This window comes from Gymnoscopelus microlampas (assembly GCF_963454915.1).
Source record: "Gymnoscopelus microlampas genome assembly, chromosome: 3".
NCBI classification, from domain to species: domain Eukaryota; kingdom Metazoa; phylum Chordata; class Actinopteri; order Myctophiformes; family Myctophidae; genus Gymnoscopelus; species Gymnoscopelus microlampas.
This window is the reverse complement of record NC_139940.1, coordinates 10,914,929-10,940,551: the sequence shown is the minus strand read 5'-3', so window position 1 is coordinate 10,940,551 and position 25,623 is coordinate 10,914,929. Positions and strand designations below refer to the sequence as shown.

Here is a 25,623-nt window from a genome sequence, read left to right as displayed (position 1 = left end):
ACGTTTTCATTTTAGGCTGCATGCTGAAAATGAACCCTTATATTTTGGATTTTTCACATGAACATATGTTTAATCTCCACACGTAATAGGCCTATAGTGTCGACTGGACAAAAACAAATATTGTAATATTTGTCTGCCTTATTTTCACCAAAGGTTTGCCTTATTATTTCTAAGTCAATGAGCAAAATTAGGCTACTTTCAAAAGCGTATAGGCTATAGGCTACTTTTAATAATTTACACCTGAACCAATACTATCCGCGCGCCAGACTGTCTCCAAAGCCTATAATGGCTTAATGTCGAAAACTGCAACGACTTGCTACTTTCGGCTCATTTGCAGTAATCGTATCCTGTGGTAAAAGATATACGGGTATATGCTGCCTTTTTAACGCTCAAACTCTCCTATAGCTTTCATTTTATTACATATTTTTTTTCCCTGAATAAAATGGACAGCTTATTTTTTCCTTTTAATTTCTTTTCTCACACACACACACACACACACACACACACACACACACACACACACACACACACACACACACACACACACACACACACACACACACACACACACACACACACACACACACACACACACACACACACACACACACACACACACACAGTATAATACAATATAATAATTCTCTCATCCCAAAAGCTATTATTTACTCACAATATATGGGCCTATATATTTGGATAAGCAGTTAAAATCTGATTATTATATTATCAATATATCTATCAATGTTAATGTTATTATATAGCCGTTATACTTCGCCATTAGGCCCATGTGCATTTCTATTTGGATAAGCAGTTCAATGTCATTATTATATTATAAGTGTTTGGTTACTTCGACATATACCGTATGAGTAAATGTAGGCTATACGTTTTGGAGTAGAACAGTTGACCTATCCTATATCCTAAGAACACTTGTTGCAATAGATTAGTCCTGTGCTAGATACGCACATATATAGGCCACTTACATGTTTGTAAACAATTACCATGTCCTAACGCCTTTACAGACAACATTTTGTTTAAAATGAGCATATTAATTAAAGCAGTCTAATTAGGATAGAGTTATGTTTCAATCAATAGTGTTTCAGGAAATTAGGTAATAGCCTATTCGTGTACCAGTGTAAGTAGCCTATTTCTCCAACATAAGGCCTAAATCCGGCCAAATTGTCACAAGATGTCATCAAGTCAAAAAGTTTTAGTAGTGAAATATACCACAGCTTACATTAAATTTAATCTTACCTGAATCGTGAAATCCTCAGGCCGTGGTGGGATTATTTTGATGCTGGAAGGAGCGATGCTTCAGTTTTGCAATTCACGGCAATGACATTGATCTGAGGAGCGCCGCCCAGTGGAGACAAACAGAAACAACAACCAACAGTGTGGTAGAACGCTGGACAGGCTACACTAGTGGTTCTCAAACTTTTAAATATCATGATCTCTCCTTAACTCTGACAGTATACAAATGGAACCAAATTCCATTTGTATACTGTCAGAGTTACAGACTTGTAAGGGTCCATTTAGAACCCCCTCAAGGAACCATGAGAGTCACTGGAGCCCACTTTGAGATCCACTGGGCTCCACCATTCCTTCCTACCACCGCAGTATGATGCTGGAAACAAATGACGCCGGAAGGTCCGCGAACACAAGCTTTCAGTGCTTCCAGCCGTTGTTTTCGGCCCCTTAGTCACAGTTAATAACCTTGGTTCTCAGACAGTTTATTGCACTACACTCCAAATGCTCCAGACGAATGCTGCACTTTTATGGCCAAGTAGCCATGGAGCAACTGGGAGGATGTGCCACAATCAAAGCGGAATTCCTGTGCGTCTTAACACAGGATGGACGGGATGAGAGGCATCAGTATTACTTGCCCTTGTCCTGTGTATAACTAGCAGCAGGCCTATAAAACAGGCGTCTTCAACGTTTTTCAGGACCCCTTATAACTGAGAGAGAGATGAAGCAGGGACCCCCCCACTACATTGTCTACAATTGTGTTGCATGCAGATTAAACTTTTTCATAGATTTCATAGATTGCTTCATTGTCAGTGTTGTGTATAACATTTTTGTTCATTTCAGACATTTAACCACTTAAATCTTCAATACTTAGAACTTGATTTGCTAATTCACCAACACTCTTTGCCGGAAATAGCCGATCTACAATCTGTAGATCCGATCTTGTAGATCTGCTATTTTCGGCTAATGTTCCCCTCAGAATAGGGATGCTAGGGTTCAACTGGTTAATGTAAAAAAAAAAAAAGCTATCACAGCATTTGGCGGACCTCTATAGACGGAGCTGGAACCCTTGTTGAAGACCCCTGCTATAAAAGATTGTCTTTTTCTTCTACTTATGACTGTACCAAGGAGTTCTGGCATTTAGATGGGCACGTTTGAGTTGGCCTTTACTTTTCAAAAACAACCATCGAGGCCATACAACGAGATTGGTCAAATGTTTAAGCGCTGCATTTCAACTAAAGTCACGACTTGGGAAAAAGTCACCCTGCCCTGGGTGACCACATAAATGAATGTCCTTCAAGTCTTTGTAACAGATATGATTGTAAAATTATTGTAGCAGATCTGGTTTCCAGTCAATGGAAATAAAAAGTGATACGCCAATATATCACACATTTGATACGACGCACGTTGCATATGCAAGGAAATATAGGATTAGGTAGGCTATATTTGGTTTAGATTTGCGTTTTTGTACTTTTTAAGTTTGATAAGCCTATCAAAGAGTATATGTTCAGATTTGAGGTTAAGCCTATTTGTCTCTTTAACCTTGAAATCTTTGCAAAGATTACAAGTGTCTAAACCCATGTCACAATAGCCAATAACTTAGGCATTTCTTTCTAATTCACCTTAAATCAATTTAGGGCAACTATTCTACATTAACGTCAGTATAGGCCTATAGCCCAGTTCTATCAGTAATTCACAAGCACACAAACCATTTTATCAGACTTCAGAAATGTTTGTATTTTCACAATGAATTGAATGATTCGTGAAAAAGGGGGAACAAATAAACCGTTAAATGACTATTTCTAGCAACATGTTGTGCGTGCGTAGAATTGCGGCAACAAATTTCATTTTTGGGGGAAATGGACCAATCATATAATGTGGCGAGAACATATGGTGCAGAATAACGTTATCTTTGTACTAATATAGCCTACATGCTACATCAAACAATTGAAGGCTATAGGCTGATCCTTCAACCTTCCACGTGGACTTTGAATTTGGGGATTGACTCCATCGCTGATTGGTAAAGGGGGCGTGCGAAATATACAACAACAACAGCAACAACAACAACAACAACAATAACAATAATAATAATAGCCTATAATAATAGCCTATAATAATAACAATAATAACCAAATGCGTCTATACCAAATAATATTCCTTAAATAATACAGCTTAGTTTAAACACTTTCAACTTGGCGTCCCTATTTTGGACATGACCATTAACAATAGGAAAATATCCCCCACCCCACCCCTTTTTTGGTTGCAAAAATTGCAGATCTAAGCTCACAATTTCTGAAATAGGGCTTAAGTACGAGGTCAGAAATAAACAATTGATTAAAAAAAAAAGAAACTTCGAAAACATCCTCTTGGCCTCAGGTAAAATAGCCAATATAGCCCTCATTGGGTAGAAGGCTGCATGCCATAGTAGTCTGTTTGTTTGTGTTTGTTTTTCTGTCTGTCTGTCTGTTTGTTTGTCCATTGTTTGTTCACAGCAGAGGGTTCGTGTGGTAATACTGTAAACGGTCCCTGTTGAGTTTCTTCTCCTTCATCCGCCTGTTCTGGAACCAGATCTTCACCTGGCGGTCCGAGAGGTTCAGCATCCTGGAGAGCTGCAGACGCTTCTCCTTGTTGATGTAAACGCTGAAAAAGAATTCCCTCTCCAGTTCCCTTATCTGATATTTCGTGTACGGGCATCTCTTCTTGCGTGTCCGCTGTCCGCCTGAAACACAAGGCAAGCCAGAACGCATTACGTGCACTGCGCAAACCAGAGAGTAAATCTGAACTGTGTGTCAAAAAAAGCTGCTGAAAAGGGACAAAAATGAGATATTAGGCCTACAACTTTCGCAAAATCCGGCGTAAAAATTGGAATCTGAGTGTCAGCATGATATGAAAGCTATATGTGAAACTTATATGTACGCCAGTTTCTTGAATTTGTATTTTGTTTCATATCATAACATATCGCTTTCATTTGAAATGAATAAGCATATGTGTTGCCTGCTGTGAACTCAGGTGTTGCATTACTCTATATACCACAGGTGGCCTAATATAAGAAAGAGGCAAAAATTGTGAAAATAGCCGATCTACAAGCTCACAATACATGGCGTTGCTTGGCGTTGTGAGCTTGTAGATCTGCTATGTTCACAATATTCATATATGGAACTGAGCCAAACTAAATGTAATGCCTCAACTCAAATATGATTATTTTGGGGGGTCCCCAGTTCAAATATGATTATTTTGGGGGGTCCCCAGTTCAAATATGATTATTTTGGGGGGTCGCTGGCCGCGGCCTGAAAAGTTTGATAACCACTGTAGTACTACAGGACCAAGTGTTTGTAAACAAGTATACCTGTAGAAGTACATTGTCCTCAACATGTGCTGAACATGTAGGGATATGCCCATAAGTATCAATGGTCTGTGACTGTTTGAAATTGGTGGAACCTGCACTGTTAAAACAGGTTTAAAATAGGCCCAATTATAGACCAATAACCATATAACTGCAACAATAATTGTAGGCTATCTGTATAACTATAACCATAAAACTATAGGAAACAATAAACTAGCCTATATAGTCATACCTTTAACCTAAATTGTAGGTATGTATAGATGTGTAACAAGGCATAGCCTAAACATCAATCATGCATAGGCTCCATGCATCAAATTAATGCATCAAGTAATTTGCAATAATCAGTCGTTCAGTGTTGTGTTGTTTTAATGTCTGGTATATTACTGCTATGGGTGTTTTTATCTCAAGGAACCGAGGCCAAATCGATGCTTCTTTTTATTGTAATAAATTGTTGAATCACGCCTTACAAATCCAGCGATTTTGCTACAAATTATGACACAAAGTTGGCTTAAAGCTCTGCCGCCCATGTGTTTCAACAACAGTCTCCACAAGCCTATAAAATAGAACCAAGATGACTGGGAAATATTCAACTTGATGTGATGACATTGTAAATACAATAATACAGCTGTGTTTTCAATAATGTAGCCTATCAGATATGTTTTTGCTTAATTCAAGAGCAAAAAACAGAAGGCACGCAGAAAGGCTGAAGCCTTGTGCAGAGTAGACTGTGGCCCGCGTCTTCACGGCCAATTTCAATCCCAAGCACGTGATCTTGTCGTTTATAACAAACTTTTGTTATAGGGTAAATCTGCAGGCCCTCTATAAATCTTATGTGCTTATAAAACAGCATATAAAAACCTTTTATAACAGCGGCGCCTTTAGTTTGTCTCTTAACATAGACCTACAACCAACGGGTCTCTCTAGGCTCATACTTACTGCTGCTTTTGGGGCATTTCTCGTCATTGTGACCGGAGGAAGACTTGGGGCTGCAGCAGCTTTCCTCACCTCGTGTCGTCTCCTCCGTGTCCCGATGGTCCCGACACGTGTCTGACCCTGGAGCCGGAGCTGGGCTTATTTTAGCGGGGTGTCTGTCCTCAGAGTGGTCGCTGATCGGCGTGCTCTCGTTGTCGAAAAACTGGTCAAACGCCTGTGGCAGCACCCCGTTCCTGCCGACGCCGCTGCCATAGAAGCTGGAGGACACCGGGTTGTTGGGGTTGTTGGAGTGGCACTGCACGCTGGAGCTATTTTTCGCGAGTATTTCCCCCAGCGAGGTCTGGCTTGTCATACAGTCCCTGTGCATGTAGTCCTCTGAGTAGCAGTGCGATAGGCTTCCCCTGTGGTGGTGGTGCCATTTACTGGAGCTATCAATGCCATAGTCTCTAAAAGCCCCGTCTCTAACGGACGGTACCTGTGCCAGAGAGGATTGGTAGGAATATGTCATAGGGCAAGACGCCTGACTTTGGCTTAAATAATGAGGGAGACTTGAGAAGTCGGCTCCGGAGACATAATACGTGCAGCTGCTCGGCAAATACATGTTAGACCCGGGGATTCGCTCATCAAAATCCATATTCTGTGGTAATATGCCGCGCGTCTATCAATCCTCGCATAGTTCCTCCGTGGCGCTGCGCTCTCAGCCACTTTGAGGCAGATCAGTGGAGCAGAATTTCTTAGACGTAAGCTGACGTGGGAGATCCATCTCTATCCATTCCTGAGGGCGAAAGCCATGTGACCATGGGCACAAACTGACAGATACGCCTCAACGATGCCGAGGCTATATATGAGCCAGTGACTTAAGAACACAGAGCAGTCCAAGGCTATCCTGAGAGGAAAATCTGACAGGGGATATTTTTACCCCAATGCTAGGCTTAAAACATCAATTGAAACACTGTTTAATTGCATTTTGGGTAAGAGCGATTTTTGAGTGATGATATGCAACTGTCCGTTCATGTATAGCCTACTTGCAACACCGCAAATAATATAGAAAAAAACGCAAAGAGCAGAAAATGAGGTAGGCCTACATTTCACAACTTTACGGTTGTTATACTTTCTGGCCAAATTGGCAAACCAACGCACCATAACTTTCACGCAAAAAGCCGACTTCAAATCCAAGCCCTCACCTTAACCCTAACCTTAACCCCTTCAGAGAGACCTTGAGCCTATAGCCTTGAATGGAGATGGAAAAGCACTCTGTTTGGTGATCGATTTTTTTTTCTTTATCTTTACCTCTTCTCCAAAAGGTCAGAGTGGAGACATTTCGCAATCTAAGCTGTAATATGGTGATATTTTACGCATTTGTTTTATCGGCAACCTTTATTGCAGCGTAGGTTAACGTAATAGGCCAGGCCGGAACATGACCGCTCATTAAGTTATTTAGATATAAGTCTAATTATTTCTACATTATGACTAATTGTTATTTAAGCATTTTGTTCTATTTTCTCCTATTTTGTCCTGCCGTTAAATCTGAACGTTTTCATGCATCTGATATGCATTAGCCATATAGGCCCATATGGGTAACAGGATGGGCACTAGGGACGTGATGTAAAATTGGCTATTTTGTCCAAAATGTTAAAAAATAAAATATTTGGAAAATGTGTTTAAGTAAAGTATACATGATTAGACCATGCTTAAACATTCGACAATTAAGATTTAATCTACAATCTGCAATTGCTATACAAATTGCTATACAAAACCGTATATCCAGTCATGTTGGGGCATAAACAAGAACTTCAAGGATAAAATCTAAGTCTGATGATGATATACCGTGCATGTTCACATCATATATACTTTACATTACTTAAGACCATTTTTATTTTGTAACATTTTGGACAAAATAGCACATTTTACATTGAGGTGCTCAGATGTCCCTGCAGTGCCCACCTCCTTTATCCGGTCTATGTGGCGCAATGCGGTGGTATTGCCTAAATGTAACCCTACCCACTGAACAAAAAGACAACTTAAGAAAGGCTAGATGCCTGCTTTAGTTGGCTACCACACGTGTTTAGGCGAATGTCAGTGGGCCTGCGACATCGCACGGTCCACATAAGAGTCCATTTGTATACATCTCAAGAGTTAAACCAACACTGTGGATTTTCTGTGTTGGGCCATTTGAGAAGTTCAGTGGAACCATACGTGTTGACTTCTCGGATGAGTAGGTTACACCAACTATGCGCCATGGCCGTTATATGGGAAATTATGTTTCAATGATACGTTAAAGGGGGACGTTAAAAAGGGCTAGGATTATTATTCGTGGCAGCAGTGTTGGAAAAAGTACTCACATTTTTTTACTTAAGTAAGAGTATCAATATTGAAATGTAGAAATACTCTGTTACAAGTAAAAGTCTGGAATTCAAAATTGACTTGAGTAAAAGTACGAAAGTATTGGTATGGTATCAAAATATACTTAAAGTAGGCCTTCCCAAAGTAAAATAACTCATTATGCAGACTGTCCCATTTCACAAGTTTTCAAATGTATAGCAGATCTACAAGCTCACAATGCAGCGACGCATTGTGAGCAAATGGCCAAAATGTATGGTGGGTAATGTATGTTTTGTTTAAGTTTTCAAATAATTGTAAGGGAGTAAAAGTAGCCTACAATATTTGCCTTTGAGATGTAGTGGAGTAGAAGTAAAAGTATTGAAAATTGTGAATACTGAAGAAAGTAAAAATACCTCAAAATTGTATAGGCTACAGTACTTGAGTAAATGTACTTGGTTACTTTCCACCACTGCGTGGCAGGCATTTTTCGTGGGCATGAAAAAGTAAATAGTCGAATACGTTTTGCTTTCTCGAATAAGTCACACACATTGGTCTAGGAACCCCTAAATGTTTAAATGATGCGTCCAAGGTTAGAATTACATGCACGAGGTAATATAATCATAAATAGCCAGTATGTTTTTTTACTCGGGGCAAAAAAAGAAAAAAGGAAATTTAAAAAAGCAAAAAACTCCTCGGTTCATAACTTTCCAACAATACAGTGTATAGTGTTTTACAGGCGTAATACTCCGCATGTGGGCCGGATGAGGGTGACTGTACTGTGAACATGATTAGTGACGCTCGGAGCCGTGACGAAGCACGCAATTATGAGCCAGTAGGCTATATATAATATAACACCACGGTGTTGATAACGCTTAATGCAAACGTGTTAGGCCTGTTTACAGGCTGTCAATAATCAGAGTTATTTGTGAATGAAGCGGAGCAGATCTATAGGCATTTGCACTGTATCGTTTCCCAGCTTCTATATTTGGCAAAGCTATTCTATAAGCGTGCGGTAGAATTATAGGCCGAAATATATAGGCCGCAGTGTAGTTCTCAAACTTTTTCGTGCCAAGGACCCCAAAGTGATACATATTTGCCCGCGGACCCCCATCTGAAAATGTTTTGTGCCAGGGACCCCCTGAAGAGAAGATTTGTGTAAAAAAAAAATGTCCGCAACACTTTCAAGATTTTTCAAAAATGTTCAAAAATAGCAGATGTACGAGCTTCGTGCCTTGCTGTGAGCTTGTATATCTGCTATTTTTGAATAGCCAACGTATAAATTGATGGAGTGGTTAAAATGATTGTGATGCTGTATTAACACTTTTAGCTGGGGACCCCCTGGCACCCCCCCAACACACACACACACACGCACACGCACACACACACACACACACACACACACACACACACACACACACACACACACACACACACACACACACACACACACACAGGACCCCCTGGACCCCACTTTGAGAGAAAGTAACATGAGCTATTTGGGCATTTGGTACTGATGCAGAACGGTTTGTGCAAAATGCTGCCCAACGCATCTGTCATAGCAGGATAATAACCTAATCCAGTGTGGACTAATAGCCAAAGAAGGATTTTCGTCACCTGCTGGAAACACAGGTGTTGTGGTTCTTCCTCATTTATACTCTGTAGTACAATGGTGTCACTTGCCAAAAAGAACAGATCTAAAAAGCTGTTAGCTCGTTGTCTTTTGAACTATACCTGACAAAATGGGATAATGAGCTAAAATAAATACCTATCTTTGTTTCCCTTTTTTGTAAGTTCCACAACACTACAATCTTAGACCTACTTTTTGATATTATAATGAATAGCACGAAGAAAGTATAGGCCAATGTCGGTTCCTGTTTTCGTGGGGCGTTCGAAATATTTTTGAAATGTCGCATATATATCTAGATGATGTAGGCGACATTTCAAACTTGATCTGTAGCCTACTTCCCTGTGCTTGTCTTTGCAAACTGTTAATAAAATATTCAATCCATCAATCAATAATCTAGGATAGATCAAGTTTATTATGCATTTTGATTCATTCGTAAACAAACAAACTACAGGTTGGGCCCTCTCCGATTTCACAGCAGCCTGGAATAATTAACCTATCGGGTTCCAGATAAACATAGAATGGGCAATGTTAAAGAACACAGTACAGTTTAAAATATACTCAAATTATTCAACTCGACCAATGTTAAGTTGCAATTATCTGAGAAAAAGACAAATGTGAGTGAAATGTGAGCGGTAATTCCACCACATGCCCTGGCATCTATATAGGCAGAAAAAGTGAAAATAGCAGATCTAGCTGAAGGTCATTGCAAGCATGTGATCTGTTACTTTAGCTATTTGTCATATGACGAGGTACGTATAGGACTTAAATGTTGAATGTATAATTGTATGTATCCTATTAGGCATAGTTTGCTATTGGCAAATCATTTTAATCTGATTCAGAATTCATTTCTCGAGTCATTTATGAACCAAAACAAGTCGTGGTTATTTTTCATGCAGGTAGTTTGTTTGTCGGGTGTGCTTTGTCTGTTGGGGGAGTCAAGTCATTGGCAGAATACACAGTAAAATCCTAAAGTGTTAATTTAGTTCCGAGTCCATTTAAATTTTACTGTTCAGGGTCGAATTCTCCATTCTAGGCCTATCCTACAACAACCCCAAGCATCAAACAGTGCTTAACTTTAACATTTTGTTTGGTGAATTAAAATTAAAACATTTGATGAATTCAAAAAAGTAACAAACAACATAGTGGAACTATAGCAGCCTATATGAAGGTTCTTGAAAACAGAGTATAGTGGATTGGTTTATGAATTTCGCCATGTGGTATAATAGTCATCAGATTTGTTTCTGCCACCATGATGTGACTTTTCTAATTAAGGCAGATTTAGAAGGTTTGGTATATAGCCTATCAAAATTATTTCGAAATACATGTCTTTTACGGCTTTAACCAAAACAACAAAACGATACACGTGTAGTTGTGCATAAACTGTATAAGTGAAACGAGCATATAATAGAAATTGCTCGATCTTGTTCTTTGAGTTTAGATATAGACTATACCGTAGACGAATCTCTCAAGACCATGCACTGCCTTAAACATGTAATTGTTGTATATAAGAAGCACCCGGTAACCCATTTTAGCGAATGGGTTCCCAGATTGAGCCTAGACGTGTTTTAGGCTAATAAACTGGTTTTGAATAACACCTCACATTATTCTAAATCAAATCCTGCAATTATCCAAACGTCTGAATAAGATTTATGATGAGCCCACGAAACATGTCAAATCTTTGTCAAATCAAAATGTCAATACTTGCGAAATGTTACTTCCGCGAAGAATAGCCTGCAGCCACAAGTGTTTTCCTGTCATTTCACAATCACCATATAGCAGTAAAACCCTTAAGGCTTTTTGCAAAGAGTGTTCCATTTGCACACTCTTCAGGGTAAAAATCAAGGCTATGTGAACATCTTATGTTTAGATCTTACAGTTCATAAGTGTAGGCTCACTCAAAGCAAACTGTAATGTATGAATGCCAAAAACGGACAATAAAGAGTTAACGTTGAACCAAATCATCAGTGATTCGGTTGTTTAGGAATTGTTCTATATGGAACCAGATGGTTTACAAACGAGGCCTTGGGCTACATGCTTTGTCACGAATAAAACTAAACTAAACTAGAATGTAAAATTATAATGCTAATGTGACTGTGTGCATATCTTAAAGGTATAGGGTAAGTGATTTACCTTGGTTAAAATAAGTGTTAAATAATATTCTGATAGGCTACTCATTGCTACATTGTTTGTTCAGTAGCACGAGTCTCCATGTCTCTCCAGCTCTTTATTAAACAGAAAATACATTTTGAGGTCGGGTCACCAATTTTATCCCGTCAGGATGGAACTCAGACAGGATACAGATTAAACAAGTGAAATTGGAACAAAGAAATGAGCAGACAACATTGGAACTGGAACACTATAAAAATTAAGCTGATAAATGGGTTCTCTCTCCTGATTGGCTGACAATTTGCCACCCACCTGAAAATGTATTTTCTGTTTATTTAAGAGCTGGAGAGACATGGCGACTGTGTTTACTGAACAAACACTCTATGGTAATGATTACTATCAAAATATAGAGCTTTAACCTTTTAACAAAAAACTTCCAAACCTTTAAATGTCTCAATTAGGTATACATTTTGCATTATTCTGCATCATTGCACGCACGCGCGCGCACACACACACACACACACACACACACACACACACACACACACACACACACACACACACACACACACACACACACACACACACACACACACACACACACACACACACACACACACACACACACACACACACACACACACACACACACACACACACACACACACCCCTCTCCCAAGGCCAGACGCCCAGCCAGAGGATCTTGACTGTGACCTGTGACGTCATCAACATGCATCCGGATCCGGAGCTGCTGCATAAACAACATGAATGGGAGAGGGATTTTGTGGTTTGACCAAAATGTTGGAAATCCTCATATGAGTTATGAACCACAAATATGACAAGAACAATGAATCTATTAAGACCTGAAGTCGATTCTATAAATGTCTTCTAAATCCTAACAGTTTTCTGAAAAAAAACTATGTTGCTGATAGCAACATAGGTTTTTTTCAGAAAACTGTTGCTATATCAGTGGTTCTCAAACCTTTTCATGTCAAAGAGAAGGACCCCCAAAATGAAATGTATTTGGACCAGGGACCTCCATCTCAAAACATTATGTTCCAGGGACCCCCCCAGAAGCAAAGGTTTGAGTTACAAATGTTTGCTTTAAAAATATAAACAGCCTAATCAAAGATTTGCACACATTTTCACGATTTTTCAAAAATAGCTGATCTGCAAGCTGTAGTGCGGAGATAGTGCTTGTATATCTGCTATTTTGGAATAGCCAAAGAAATCTAAAATGACACAGATGCTTTCCCGGTCTTAGTGGAATAGCATAGGCCTAAATAAAGAAAATCTCTCAGTGAAGCAGTTCTGTAATGACGCCATAGATTTCATTCTTGGATTGGTGAGTTGTTCAGAAATATCGGTCTGACCGCTTTAATAACATATGGTTTACTAATGATATATTAGGTAGTGTAAAATGGAATATATGGCCATAAAAACCTTGAAATTACTTATTTTTATACAATAGTCTACACTGCGGAATTGTTGATTGGTCACACAACAGACTTTCAAAAGGCAAAAGTAAAACTTAAGTAGCCGTAAACCCCACTCCCCTGACACTTTATTATTCCACTCCGAATTCCAAATTATGTAATAAACCCAGATTTGGTACATAAAGACAGATCATGACTCAGAATTAAACTAAATATGGGCCATATGGGAAAGCACATCAACCCCCTGCACAGCCAGAAATAAATAAAAATTGGTGCGCATATATATATAGCATGTATGTATGTATGTATGTATGTATGTATGTATGTATGTATGTATGTATGTGTGTATGTGTGTATGTGTGTGTGTGTGTGTGTGTGTGTGTGTGTGTGTGTGTGTGTGTGTGTGTGTGTGTGTGTGTGTGCGCGTGTTGTGTTCTCAGCATCCAGCATTATACTGGAATTGTGGAATTGATTAGTCATATCATATGACTGTAATTCGCTACAAAGGAAACGACTGCCTTATTTTTTCCCGTAATAGACCGATTATGTAGCCTACTGTATGTATACCGCATAAACTGAATTAAACAGTTTGATTCTAAAATGAACATTATGAACGTTATGTTCATAAAGTCCATTAGTTATTTCCCTGTTCGGAGCACCCATTGGGATATGCTTATTTTATATGCTATAATAATTTAAGTTAGGTTGCATTAACAATCCAGGACCTCTGTTTGTTTTCAACTGCCTTTTATTTTCATTAAGTAGATCTATAATGATGACAAATACCCTTCCTATGGAATGACTGGAGTGTTAGCCTATATGAGTGTTAAAATGTTGATATTTTGAATAATCAAATTCGTCATTCTTTACTGCGGGGTTCCAAGTGTTAGAGGTCTTGAAGTCTCGTTACATTTAAACTTTCTATTAATCAATTATAGTTAGGAAAGTTCTTATGCAACATTCTTATGTTTGATGAAATATATATAGTAGCCTATATAGGCCTATTAGATATTCAAACCTTGTCTGCTGATCACAACATAATATCAACACTTCAGCAAGTTTCCATATCAAAGTGTTTGAACATTTTGTATAATTATTCTGTGTCATTTTAGATATTTGCGTTGGCTATTCAAAAATAGCAGTAAGCTCACAGCGCGTCACTTCGTGCTGCGCTGCGAGCTTGTACATCTGCTATTTTTGAAAAATCTTGAAAGTTTGAGAACAACTGATTTAGAAGGCATTTGTAGAATCGGCCCAGGTCTTAATGGGTTAAAAAGCCTATGATATACTGTACATTATGCACAAAATAGGGACTCCAGGTTGTAAGTGTAAGACAGTGCTCTATGTGGGGCAGACCTTATGCAAGAGGCAACGTCTATTACACCTTCTCAACGCTAGATGCCACCACGAGCTGTGCATGCAGGCCTTCTGTATATAGAATGATGCTGCCTGCAAGTCAGTGTCTCCAGCCATGCAGGTATGGTCAAAATAAAACGACACAACTCAAATTATGGAAATTAGCATAATAAGACTTAACAGGCTACATATTCAAATCAGCGCGATTTTGGCTAAATAGTTGTTTTCCCCGCACACTAATCCTTATGTGATAAAGGGCATGTAGACGAAATGTAGTCGTCGGTCCTGCGAATTTTGCATAATTCAATACAACGGTTTTTGACATAATTGTCTGTCCTGTGACGACTTTCAACGATCAGCGCACAGATGCTTAATCTATGGGTAGGCCTATTTTCTCACACTCGAGTCTCAAAATGGTTAAAAAGAAAGATTAGGGATAGCAATATTACTTACTGAGGAACATATACCCAACAAAATCAGTGTGTTCATTTAAATCTACCAGAGTAGACATTATAACTGCAATTTGACACAACTGAAAATACAGCTAATATGCGGATTGTCTGATTTGCCTCAGAACGGAATTGACAACGTTATAATGCGTGTTTAATACGCCTACCCGGATTCAACATTTTGGTTAATGACATAACGTGCAAAATAAATGACACCAGCTTGCAATGGTATACGCATTAAAAACGAAATATTATTAACCATTTTATACCAATAATCATAGATTGATAAATTGGGCGTTATATAGGCCTATTTTGTAGATTTTAATAATATATTTAAAGAAGATCTGCAAACTGTTTTGGAAACGAAATCTTCAATTAGCCTATTATTTGAAAGAAGTAGCACCCTATATGTCCTCAAATGAGTTGATTCAATTAACAACTTACTGGCATACAATTGTTGAAAATCAAATTAATAAATGATCATTGGTCAAAATTATGAAGAAATATTTGTCTTATTTCAAGGCAACTGAAGAACATGTTATACATGTTTTCAAAATGTTTTGACATTGAACAAACCTTCAGTTTGCAATTTCAATGGAATCACATCTGTAATTATAGCTTTATTTGCTTATATAATGGAATATTATATTGAACACCTGTATAGGCTGTAGTAGGCTATGCCTATTATTAGGCTACGAATAAATTCTAATTCCTAAAGTTAGAGCATGCTATTCAATTGGACTGAGTATTAGTAAAACATATTTGTGTTTCTGAATTTAATCTCTACACAGAGGATATATGTATCACTCGTGCTTTAACACTCAACACACCAGTATGTTTATCTGTCTCGAACCCCATTTTCAACATTATATGTTGTCCTAATACAGTCTGTTTCTAATATCTGCGCTGACTTTATGGTGTGTACTTGAGGAAGGAGGACATTAACTTTGAAGAACAGAACAGAACAAAGGGAACGTGATAGAATGGAATAGATTTAGCAACACAATTGCCTAAAGCCTACTCACCGAACCATGCCAACCAGCTTGCACAGAATAGAATAGAACAGAATAGAATAGGCACATGTTTAACCACCTAACCCCATGCAGCATCGGTATTGTGGGGAAAGCTTTTGCTGAAAATAGCAGATCGACAAGCTCACAAGCCATACATTGCGTGGCATTGTGATCGGCTATTGTCAGCGAAAGCTTTCCCCACAATAACAGAAAACAGAAAATACACTAATATGGAGCCCTGTGGGACTCCGGTTACCCATATGTGGTTTAAGTGGTTAAGTCTGCTGCCAATCATCGTCCTGCTTGTATCAAGTGCTATTGGTTAAATACGGACACTGTGTTGACACACTTTCGTCGCTAGATGGCGTCATAAAGGTCCTGGTGAATCAAGAGGGCTGCATGAACGAGAGCTCCATATGGCAGTAGCAGTATAGGCTGATTACAGTATTTCTTTACAGCTGGCAACATCTAATGTAATCAAGGGCTTCCCTTCCTTTTAGCAATACTAAGTAACATAATCATTCATTTTGATCATGATGAATTACAAAAGGTGAGTGAATATAGCACAATGTTGGGCTATAGTCTTTGAAAACATTTATTGGGAAATCTTGACTATTGCAGTCAGAAGATGGAAAATGAGTATAGCTGCATTCACATAGTATTTACACGTTTAAATAGACTTGCATGTTCAATATTTTCAAAAAATAAGTGACTGAAAGGTGTTAAATTGGCATACAGTAGGCTACTGTTGGCACTTCACACAGAGGGCGAGCGTATAGGCTTATGCTGGCCTTATAGGCCAACAGGACAAGTTGCAAGGGGTTTATAAATTAATAAGCATGCTAATTATATATCCACCGACGGTGACATGCGGGCCAGCTAATTCTATCATTCTAGCTATATCACATTCCATTTGAGGGAATAACACTCTTTCATTATGGCAAGCAACGGAGTCAGCCGCTCACAGTTCAAATCGGCGGATTGATAGTTAAAATGCTTAACGAGGTTTACCCTGTAGTGCAGAAAGTGGTTCTCAACCTTATCAGGCCGTGACCCCCCAAAATAATCATATTTGAACTGAGGAGCCCCCCACCCTGATAAGCACGTGGAATGTATAGGAGTTAAAAAAAAACGACCAATTCAATTTTGTTTGACTCAGTTCCACAGATAAGTATGGTGGAAAATAGTTGTGAACTTGTAGATCTGCCATTTTCACAATGTTTTGCCTTTTACTTATATTATTTGACGATTTAGCCAATGTTTGACCAGTTCTTAGTAAAGTTTGTTGATTACTTTTGATGCAGTAATGGTCTAGTAATGTTTTTCTCCCTTTTTAGGTATTAAAAAGGCCTTAAAAGTAATTCAATTGTCACTTCACTGTCATCTGAGGACCCCCCAATCATGTGGGGACCACCCTGGGGGTCCCAACCCACAGGTTGAGAACCACTGTGTAGTGTACATGAAAACCTCTGTCCTTTCTGCGTTTGAGAACAATTACATAGAAAAATGGACTCGGACTGCCCAGCTCGGTGATTCCACATGGAGGCATCCAGATTCCAGACAGAGGTTTAATAATGTCTGATTGAGCCATGTTTTTACTCTTATTGAACAGCACATCCACACATCAGCTCCTAGTACAACATCCTTCAGAGAATCAATGGTCCTGGTCAACATGTTGCAAGTCATTTCCGATCCTCTGTCAACAGCCGACACTGGATGGTTCCAATTAATGGCGGTGGAGGAGGAGAATGTACAGGCCTAAACGTGAATCTCCCAAAGCAGAACCACTTTGGCGGCAAAGAGTATTAAGAAAAAGAAGAAAACACTTCATCATAACGTAATAAATTATATAGAACACAGTTTATTTCGATGGAGGAACGTCAAAGTCTCAACCTGATCGCCCCCCCCCCTCTCGTTTGTTTAGTATTTCCAAAGGCTAACTGCTGCTCTTGAATTTGACGACGACTTTCTTCTCCTTGACGCGCCTGTTCTGAAACCAGATGGTCACTTGTCTCTCTGTCAGATTGGTTTGGGCGGATATCCGTCTTCTTTTGTCCTTGGTGATGAATTTATTGGTGGCATACTCCCTTTCCAGTTCCTTCAGCTGGATCTTGGTGTACGGCACGCGTTTCTTTCTCCCGCGGCGCATGGAGTTGACATCTCCACTGGATATAGTGTCTGCAAGTAAAAGATCACATGTTGAGATTAAATGCAACTATAAGAAGCCTAAAGAGTTTTCAAAAGTGGGACTGCATGTCCGGGACCCCAGGGGGTCATTGACAGTGTTTCAGTGGGTCCAAAGCCATGAGTAGCCTATTTCATTTAACTATAATTCAAATCACTCAAAGTTATTTGCAAAACATTCATGAGTGACTAACATGTTTCAGAGTCACCACTAGATCTATTTCTCATGTACCCTACAATTATGACAATTAGACAATTAAATTGTATGCGACAAAAACATCTTTCTAGAGTCCCTATAATCTATCATTTGAAATGGGGCCCATAATGAAATTGAATTTGGGAGTCCGTGACCTGGAAAGGTTTGAGAAACCCCTGGCCTATCAGTCTAACAGCAAAAAGTTGGCAGCAAAACTTTCCAAAAAAAATAATTCGATGCCCCCCCCTTCCCCCTCCCCATATTTCTTCTCTCCGACACATTTTACACTTAAGTGATTTTAATCAGCGTTGGAAATATCACGATCATCAAGGCATACTTATAGGCTATTCAATAACATTTCAAAAGCCATATATTGTCCTTTCTAGTTATTACATTACGTTATTATTTACTAATACGGTTTACGATGTACCTTGTAAAGAGGATTTCCATAGAGCATTTGACTGTGGCTGCTCCTTGGCGCAGTAAACCTGGCCGTTCCAGCCGTTGGCGATGGCCCACGGCTGGTGGTAGGGCTCCACGGGCAACAGAGGCTCGTGTCTGGGCTCAGGTGGGGCCCCCAGCGCCGGCACGACTGGTACGTCCAAATAACTGGGCTGATAGGGACCGGACGAATAACCCTGGTAGAAGGCGAATTCCTTTGCCCTTGACTGGAAGTCCTCGCCGGAGACTGACGTGTCCATGTATTTATCCCCATAGCCGGGGGGCTGCGCGCAAGTCTTGACACCACCGTGTGACACCCTGCACGGGTAATACCCGCTGCCAAAGTACCCATAGGGCAAGGATGCGTTGGGCGAGCTCTGGGTGGCGGAACAGGGGCTGCATTGTTTGACAGGTTCGCCCATCATGCCGGAGACTGGCACCTCGCTGGAGGTGTAGGTGGTGCTGGGAGCCAGCGAGGTCGGATGCGCCAGCAGATTCCTGCATTGGTTCGCGGCGAAGTTACCTCCAGCAAAGCCCTCCATGTTCTTGTTTCTCTCGTCCAAGGCGTTGTCGTACAGGAACATCATGGGGTCAATCCAGCGCGGATGGAGGAGTAATGACGCGGTCATAGCATTGACCCTACATTGAGACGGAGCGGCTCTTTTTCAAAATCCCACTCGACTGAAAAGAGATAGAGAATCTGAGAGAGTAACCGATACCAGCCTGCCTGTGTACATAAAGACCGAGAGGTTATTGGCCAAGGCCAGACACGTGATATGCAAAGGAGATGATAAAAGTCTAGACCGCAGATCATGCAGATCAAGGCGAGCTCCGCGTTTTAAGATAATAATGTTCGATGCTCATACTAGCTTCTTTCTTTTTATTTAGTACAGAGATAATCAGAGCCTCCCAGTCTCATTCAAAGGCATCTTTTACAGATTGTAGCAGATATAGTTGCTTTTTTTGCACAGCATGCAAAAGACAACAAGCTTACATGAAAAATCTTGTCCTATGGCAGCATGAAGAGTATAGCCTACAATTGATACGTGCTACTCATTGACAGGGCAAGCAAAATTTTGTGCAAACAAGATTCATGATATTGCATTGCATTCCAATTATGCAGAGTTACACACATAGACTACTGTTAAGCTAAAGGTTATCTGAATATACGAAGGCTGTTTTTTGACCCAATTAATATGGCTGTCAGCGTGACAGTCTGAAAACAGCAATGCAGGTATTTATAAACTGCGCCAACAAGTTTACGCGGGCTTGATCGGTCGATTGATCGAACATTAATTGGGTTTAATTAGTCAATATAGCGACCACCCTGCATGACAAATTAAATAGATTTCACGAAAAAAAATAAAGCAAAAAAAATAAATGAAAGATTTGCTAAATAAAGACTACACAGGCCTAATTGAATCAACGTATCCTTTAAGCTTCTTGCGTAATAGAAAATGTGCGTAATTTGCTGACATGACATTATATTATGGCAATACAAACAGATCTTGGTGTCACCAAACACAGAGCACATTTGGCGTTGTTGTTTTTTACGTTCGGGCTAGACACGACTATAGAGGCCAAGGTCAAGTTGAAAGTGGCCGTCTGGCCAAACAGCCACTGGTCATCAGCCCCGAATTCCAACAAGTGAGAGTAGCCTATATGAGAAGAAATAGTGTAAACCTTCTCAAATACACCTTTATATGATTAATTCATAAGGTAGGTCTATGTTCATTTGATCAAATTATCTTTACAAATATGATTATCCTATATTTTAGGGGATTTTGCCTTTAACATTTTATGTTAAAGGCAAAATACAAATGCATTGTCGCAGCATTCAAACGGGGGTTTAAAAAATAAATTGGAGAATTTTTATTTTAGTAACAACGTCATTTAAATAAACAAAATGCACAAGAAAGGTGAGAACCAGACAATTGTTGTTACTGCGTGCGTACAGACGTTGAACATATAATTATAATATTAGACCTATTGAACGCTATAACAAAATAAACATTAAAAAGTCCAAATGATATGAATACGAATTCGTGTTTGCTGCCATGATAGCGAAACGAATTCCTCTCAATGCTGAAACGACGATATGTGTCAATAAATAATCATGGAGTACCATTGAAATAGGCCCTTATTTTCTGTAGATTTTATTTTATTTTTAATGTTGATAGGCTATATAACTATAGCATTGCGGTCTGAATGTGAATATATGGATCATTTGAATAAAAAAAGCGGATGGTTGGGTGGGGAAAAAACACTACGTTTTCCATTCATTAAATTAAAGGTTCAATGCAGGCTTCCTAGCAGTAGGTTAGCTAAAAAAAAACTGAAATCTCGAAGAATCTAATAAAAAAGGTTGTCAGGATGTCAAAACTGGAGATTTCGGATTGTGATTCCGAGGTAAAAATCCTGAGGGTTTTGCAGTGTACAAGCAGCTCTGTGTCTGGTAATCTGGTATAGAGAAGGGAAGTGTTGTATTTATCCAGGGTGGCCAGGAAACATCTCAGCCACATTGTTCTCACCTATAGTAAACCGTGCTGTGCTGTGTGCCACCATGGCGACTGTCACCAGACCTAAACCACCGCACACTGCTGCAGGAGGGACTGGGAGGGGATCACAAATAGTATAGTATAGGCTAGCTAGCCTATCATAAAGGCCTATTTGTTTAACCATTTAAGCCCTACATATTCGTTATACGGCGAAAAGCGAAAACAACTGAGGCAAGCTCACAGTGAGGTTGTAGCCTACACCAGCTGATATTCTTAAATGTTCTTGATAATAATTTTCACCTATAATGACAAGACCAAAATATGGACACCAGGTTGACAGTGGATAAGGAATGATAAGTCAAGTCGACTAAAGATTCAATAGGTTTTATTCTAAGGAAATAAAGGTTATAATACAAGGGTATCAAGTGTAAAGTGCAGAAAATGGTGTAGAAAATGTGTAAATGAACACGATGTAAAATGTAAATGAACACGATGTGTACAAAGAAACCACATCAATGCTATATGGTGAAAATGACCACATGCATAATATATAGCCTAGCTATAATATATCACAATTATAATCATGTGATTTCAAAATATAATTTAAGCATGAATGAGCTCCAGGCTAAATACGATAGAATTTTCTCTCCAGATGGGTAACAATATTGTGAAATGTGGCACCAATGTAGTGCGAACTAATTTAGATATTAAGAATGAGTCCCAGACACACACACACACACACACACACACACACACACACACACACACACACACACACACACACACACACACACACACACACACACACACACACACACACACACACACACACACACACACACACACACACAATCGCTTTGACTTTTGTGTGTGTGTGCGTGGAGGTAAATAACGGTTAGAGACCCTGCATGAATAGATAACGTTGAATAATTTACCGCTGGCAAAAATAGGGCAATTAAGCGTCATTCTTTTCAAGTTCATTATTAAACTCTGCGAGGTATAGGCTTCAGTGTAAGTTATTTGACGTCAATTCTATTTTCCTTAATTTTCAGAATCCTAGCCACATAACAACTGTACAGTATTATTATGCATTTATGCCCTTTCAAGGATGCGACAGCTATCCTATCGGCTACATAGGAAATTGGAATTAAATAAATAAATAAAAACTATATAGGCTAGGCTAAGTCACCTCGAGCAGGATTTTAAAAATCTATTTACCTCTTTTTTTTTTACCCTATAGCTTTATTTTGATAGGTTTTAACGCCTATAGGCTATAACTGAGGTCAGTCCAGATAATTGTGATATAGTTTGTAAGTTTTCTATAGGCTATAGGCCAAATCATGCAGGCAGGCCTAAATGGTTTACGAAAATGTAGTATAAAGTAATAGGTTAGTAATAATTAGGTCAAAATGATAAGTTAATTGTGCTAGTAATAAAACCTGTTTGATAAAATACATCAGCAGGCCTAGCGTAGCCTATATCAGCAACAACGAGGGACAACAGTGAAAGTTAAAACTTTACAGCCCCATAACATGGCAGATTATACATTAAGTCGCCATATCTTGATTATTTTGTTTATCCGATTGTTTTCATAAAACTAAAAACTCAAAGCGTCTAAATGATATAATAGGAATAGGTTCAAGGTCAAAACGGCACACAAAACATTACAATAGGTATATGTCACAGTTTTCCAGTCTGTACAATTCCATATTGCTATATGAATGTGAATGTCATATATGGCTATATAAAATATAAAGACGCTTCATCCTCCTCCTAAATTAATCCAACGATTTAAAGGTTCAAAGTAGGCCAGCTGGGTGGACATTTCATCTGCACTGTGACAGTAGATCCCAGGGTATGTAGTATAATAGTATAGTACTCAGTGGTGGGAAAAGTACTCACATGTTTTATTCAAGTAAAAGTATCAATACTGCAATGTCGAAATACTCTGTTTAAAGTAAAAGTCCGGAATTCAAAATTTAGTTTAGTAACTAAAGTTTTCAAATAATTGTGGTGGAGTAAAAGTACAATTTTTGCCTCTGAGATGTAGTGGAGTAGAAGTAAAAGTATATTGAAAATTGGAAATACTCCAGTAAAGTAAAAAATCCTCAAAATTGTACTTAAGTACAGTACTTGAGTACATGTACTTACTTTACACCACTGATATAGTACTAGCCTACTGGACGTAAGCCCTGAGACCAAAGTGGTGCTCTGTTTGCAATACCTGCCAAGCAGATAACAACACAGCTCTCAGTCTACAGTGCTTAATGGACTTTTTATGGGTTTGTCTTCTGATCGTGTGACCTATGGCATCTTGGCCCCTCACTGGCTCTTGGCAAACTAGATCAGAAACATGCCGACCCTCTTTGTCTAAGTGGAGAGATCCAGAAGAGACATAATATAGTTGTCCTTAATTCACTGAAAGCGAAAGGCAATAGGGTCGACCTTAATGTATTTAATAAGCTAACAAATTCAATTAAAATGGTTTCGCAAACGTATGCTATGCAGGTACATATAGGCAAGACTAAAGGGAATTCATGTGTCAGGCTGAAAAGGAAACTATTAACAGCAAACTTCACGCATATAGCCTTAAGGCATATAGGCCTACACATTGGTTTCTATGACAATGTACACTGCACCAGTGGTGGAAAAAGTACTCACATGTTTTACTTAAGTAAAAGTATCAATACTGCAATACATAAATACTCTGTAGTAAAAGTCCGGGCATCAAAATGTAGGCTACTTAAAGTACCAAAAGTACAAGTATTCATTATGCAGACTGTCCCTTTAAAAAAAAAAAAAAAAAATCTTTTGAAAATAGCCAAAATGTAGGGTTAATGTGTGGTTCGTAATAATCAAAATCTACAAAGTAACTAGTAAACTAAAGTTTTCAAATAAATCTAGTGAAGTAAAAGGCACAATATTTGGATCCGAGATATAGTGGAATCGAAGTAAAAGTATTGGAAATTGGAAATACTCAAGTAAAGTACAAATACCTCAAAATATTGCTTAACTATAGTACTTGGAAGTAAATGTATTTAGCTATACTTTCCACCAAAAGTGATACACTGCCCAAGCTTTTTCTTCAAGTCATTTTGGACAACATTTTTCTTTTAAATCCTACCTGGGTGGAATGAGACGCAAACGGGGACGTTTGTAGACCTAGAACACAAGTTTGCACACTGACTGTGCACATTTATTTAGACGTTTCGAGCACACTGCTCACAACAGAGGCGCCATCTTTAATCAACACACCGAGCACCTGATAGGTAACCGGTGTGCAATGACCATTGAAATGATTACATATATGTTTTATTCCTGAGGATGTCTAGGATATATTATTGTATATTATTGTATGTAATAAGCCCTCAGGGTTATCGTTTTAGCATCATTGTATAGTCGTACCACTGTAGGCCTACTATGCAAACTGTTAATAAAGTATTCAACCAATCAATCAATAACATTTAAGTGAATATACGAAAGATAGCTATATATCTACATAAATGTGAAAACACTGTCAAGCTGTGCACCTCTTTTGATCCTCATTGTAGGCATATACGTGTGTGGGCCTACCTACCATTATATCTAGACCTACTTCGTCGCAGCCTATGAAGAAGTAGCCTACTCACATGTTTTACTTAAGTAAAAGTATCAATAGGCCTACTGCAATGTATATATAAGCTACTCCGTTACGAGTAGAAGTCCCATATTAAAAATGTAGCCTATACTTGAGTAAAAGTGCAAAAGTATCGGCATCAAAATATACTTAAAGTACCAAAAGTAGAGGTAGGCCTACTAAAATGATTGAAAATAGCAGATCTACAAGCTCCCAATCATTATGTGGTGTGCATTGTGATTGTGAGCTTGTAGATTGGCTATTTTCAAATAGCCTATATAATATATGTATATGCCAATATAAATATATATCTGCAAAGTAACTAGTTACTAAAGTTTTCAAATAATTGTAGTGGAGTACAAGTACAATATTGTGTAAGTATTATACTCCAGTAAAGTAAAACATACCTCAACATTGTACTGTACGTGAGTAAATGTACTGTAGTTACTTTACACCACTGTGTATGACGGATTGCAAAAATAGCCTATCTAGCTAGCGTCACATGGTTACGCGTTGTAAGCATGTACATCTAAATTCGCCCAAAATAGTCATACATGATTGATGCCCAAAAGGACGCCAGGTTGAAAGTGGTTTAACTGCACGTATGCTCCGAGACCGGGGAGCAGGATTATGCGCATTTACCAAATACAAGGCACTACAAATCTGTTACATATTTATACAAAAGAACAGAATTAGCTTTGGTTTCTCTTCACAGCAACCCTCAGCAGTGGCATTCATCCGACTGTTGCTCCACAGCCTAAACTTGAACGTGGGTCAGTCGGTCAGAGCAGAGATTATTATTTTTACCCATTTTCACCTGGAACACCTTTATACATTTCAAGCCGCCAATCCGGGAACACC

General features: G+C 38.9%; 3 protein-coding genes across 3 annotated transcripts in view; all 3 read right to left on the bottom strand.

Moving 5' to 3' along the window:
- The window catches only part of skap2 (src kinase associated phosphoprotein 2), a 135,813-nt gene that overhangs the window by 52,274 nt on the left and 57,916 nt on the right, over positions 1 to 25,623 (bottom strand). The window lies entirely within an intron of this gene.
- On the bottom strand, positions 3,729 to 6,152 carry hoxa11b (homeobox A11b; the record flags this gene model as incomplete). Its single annotated transcript, XM_084053061.1, has 2 exons — positions 3,729 to 3,961; positions 5,522 to 6,152. The coding sequence occupies 2 exons, from the start codon at positions 6,150 to 6,152 to the stop codon at positions 3,729 to 3,731; spliced, it is 864 nt and encodes a 287-aa protein (XP_083909187.1).
- On the bottom strand, positions 16,479 to 19,310 carry hoxa13b (homeobox A13b). The gene is made up of 2 exons (XM_084053034.1): positions 18,638 to 19,310; positions 16,479 to 18,005 (listed from the first exon to the last, which is right to left on the bottom strand). Exons 1-2 carry the CDS (start codon positions 19,275 to 19,277, stop codon positions 17,764 to 17,766), a joined length of 882 nt encoding a protein of 293 aa, XP_083909160.1. The 5' UTR covers positions 19,278 to 19,310; the 3' UTR covers positions 16,479 to 17,763.